The following is a 3,065-nucleotide window of genomic DNA, read 5'->3' as shown; positions in this document are numbered from 1 at the left end:
AAAATAATGCGTGTTTGAATATATTTTAATTTGGAGTTCTTTTAATTGTAACAACAATTACATCAATCAAGTTAAGATTCGGTTAACATAGATGATAATGTTTTTTTATATGTTTTAAGATGTTATTATAAAATTTAAGATATTTATTTGTTTTTTTATATTTATATCATTGGCAACATCATGTAATGTTTTAATAATTAGTTTATTTTTATATTATTTGTGGCCTCACTAGAATTATAAAATATAATGGGGGAGTGATTGAAATGAGAGGAGAGGATCGAAACACGAGACATGTAATCATATTCCTCATCTCCATCCTATTTTTCATTGGGAAGGCAAGGGATCTTGTGATTTTTTACACCAAATCCTTTGATTGCTCTTTTTTTTTAAATAAAAAAAAAACCTAGGAAAGGAGAAACATCGATAATGCTATTTTATGCACTCATATAAACAGGTGTGATAACTATTTTAATAATCACTGTTGTCTTATGAAGTTGCTTTAGCCACAGATCTGTTCTATTTCTCTGTATATCTTACCGAATATAAGCCTAACAAGCATGTCCATATATTATCCTTCAGGTTTCCTATGAAAGATATGAGATTTTTCACTGTTTGAAATTACAGTCTCCTATTATTATTGTTACAGACAAATAAAAAAAAAACAGATGAAACATGTCCGCCTCGATTACCAAAGATCTTGGCCACCAGTTGCTTGGTCGACTGCTAAAGCCTAATCTTCCATATTGTGCGGCAGGTTTGTTGGCCCCAACCCTTTTGATTTGCTTGCCAATGGCTTGTTTAGTAACATGGGGCTTGTCTTTTAAAATTACCCAAATATGTTCCCTCCCCCACCCCCAAACCAATATTATATTTCAATGCATTATTTAATATTAAAAGGTTTACCTTCAAATGATCTCATAAATGTTATTTTTTAGAGTTTATAGGTTAAAACAGCTTCACTTTGGTATATATATTATTAATTGGTTAAGAAAGTTATATATTATCAATTGATTAAAAAAATTAAAAATACAATACATTGTAATCAATCCTGACTAATAAAAAATATTAAAAAATTTAATAAGTAATTACTAATTGATTGATTTTTTTAACATATATTATTTATATTAATAAAAATAATCATCATTGTTTACAGATATATTTCTTTATTCCTCCCAGTTCCTTATCTATTAGCTGCCTCAAATAGTGTCTACACACACAGAGTCTCTTTGTAGTAATAAACCCATATTCTCTCTTTGAAAACAGCATCAACATCATCTCTGAAAGCGAAAAGGAAAAGGGTGTTCCATGGAACCAACGCAAAGGCAAAGCTCCCTATGGTCCTCTCATTTCTATCCTGAAAAAAACCCAAACCCTAACGAAATCCCAGTCTTCGACGATGAAAGGGAGCCCATGTTCGAGAAACCCTTAACGCCCAGCGACGTCGGTAAGCTGAACCGGCTTGTTATCCCCAAACAGCACGCCGAGAAGTACTTCCCACTCGGCGGTCACTCGGGTGGGTTGCTCATGAGTTTCGAGGACGAGTCAGGCAAGTGTTGGAGTTTCCGTTACTCGTACTGGAACAGCAGCCAGAGCTACGTGTTGACCAAAGGTTGGAGCAGATACGTCAAAGAGAAGAAACTCGATGCTGGTGACATTGTTTTGTTTCAACGACACCGTCTGGATTGTGGTAGGCTGTTTATAGGGTGGAGGATGAGCGGTGCTGCATCGGTGGCCGCAACGGAGCATGGCGGCAAAGCCGGTGGCGATGAGCGGTGGGGTGCTCGGGGATTATATCACGGCCATCCTTATCTTGGGCACATTCAAGGCCTTGGGGCTAATGTGCCATACCAACCCGACCGTCTTCATGCAGGTAATATATATTCTATTCTATTCTATTATATATATATATAGTCATATCGTAAACTCTTATTTCTTTTCTTTATTTTTTATGAATAGATATTGATTCTTATTTATATAATTTATTGGATTACTATAAAATTTGAAAATTATTCGCGCATTGAAATGCGTGAGACACGTTCCAACTATATAGGAGCAATGTGCTTCTATATGGCTGTTTTCTGGAATTTGTTTTTGGTTGAGTTTCTTTGAATTTTTTAATTCCACTGTCATATATATATATTAACTTAATTGTTTTATATTTTAAATATTTATATTATAAAAAGTTATAAAATTAAATTTCAGTAATTTAGTTTTGATGACATATCATTGCCATGTAGAATTATATTATAAATAAACACATCAAATATAAATCTAACTGTGAGTACATTTTGAAGAAAAAATGTACAAGTTTTTTAGTATTATTATTTATGAAATCTGAAAAATGGAAGAGAAATGGAACTTTGAGTATAAAAAAGAGGTTCTATATCTCAAATTTAAACATAAATTAACTAATATTACTTAGTACAAATTAATTTAATTAATTTTTTTATTCAAAAGGGTATTGGAATATGATATTGTATTAAATATATTTTAATCCGTTAGTTATATATTTCAATTAATTATTCAATGATATGTATAGACTTAATGATTGTATCGTGATGGGTGGGATTATTGATAACATGGGAGCATGTGTTTGTTGTGTTAAATATATTTACAGGAACCATGACTCAAAATCAAGGAGATGAGAAACCAAAGAGGCTGCTCCGGCTATTCGGGGTGGACGTCGACGTCGAGTGCCAACTTGATGTCTCCGAACCATCCACATCGGAAAGCTCATCCGTGTTGAGTCAGGGTCTGACCACCCACCTGTTTTACTCCGAGTCTTAAACTTCAGAACTAGACGGCAACTCGGTAAGCAGTGTACATATTCTCATAGGATATTTCATCATCATCATCACCGATTGACCATTACTTAGCCTTGGAATCACTAATTAATCTTAATTAATTAAGAATTAAAAGACAGTTAATAAATTAGTAAAGTAAAATATTGAGTTTGGTTAGGTGTTGCTTCTTCCAATAAGACATATTAACAAAAACCATAATTAGCGAGGTCGTCTAGTTAGCACGTGGCCTAATCCCAATAGTTTAGCTAATAAAGCATGATT

At 33.2% G+C, this 3,065-nt stretch overlaps 1 protein-coding gene across 1 annotated transcript; it reads left to right on the top strand.

Moving 5' to 3' along the window:
- Positions 1-1,305: 1,305 nt before the first annotated feature.
- LOC120161519 (B3 domain-containing protein At2g36080-like) lies at positions 1,306-2,787 on the top strand. The gene is made up of 2 exons (XM_039171739.1): positions 1,306-1,870; positions 2,618-2,787. Exons 1-2 carry the CDS (start codon positions 1,306-1,308, stop codon positions 2,785-2,787), a joined length of 735 nt encoding a protein of 244 aa, XP_039027670.1.
- Positions 2,788-3,065: the final 278 nt, after the last annotated feature.

This window comes from Hibiscus syriacus, unplaced genomic scaffold (assembly GCF_006381635.1).
Source record: "Hibiscus syriacus cultivar Baekdansim isolate YM2019G1 unplaced genomic scaffold, ASM638163v2 tig00111402_pilon, whole genome shotgun sequence".
NCBI lineage: Eukaryota > Viridiplantae > Streptophyta > Magnoliopsida > Malvales > Malvaceae > Hibiscus > Hibiscus syriacus.
This window is presented reverse-complemented; position numbering and strand designations above follow the sequence as displayed.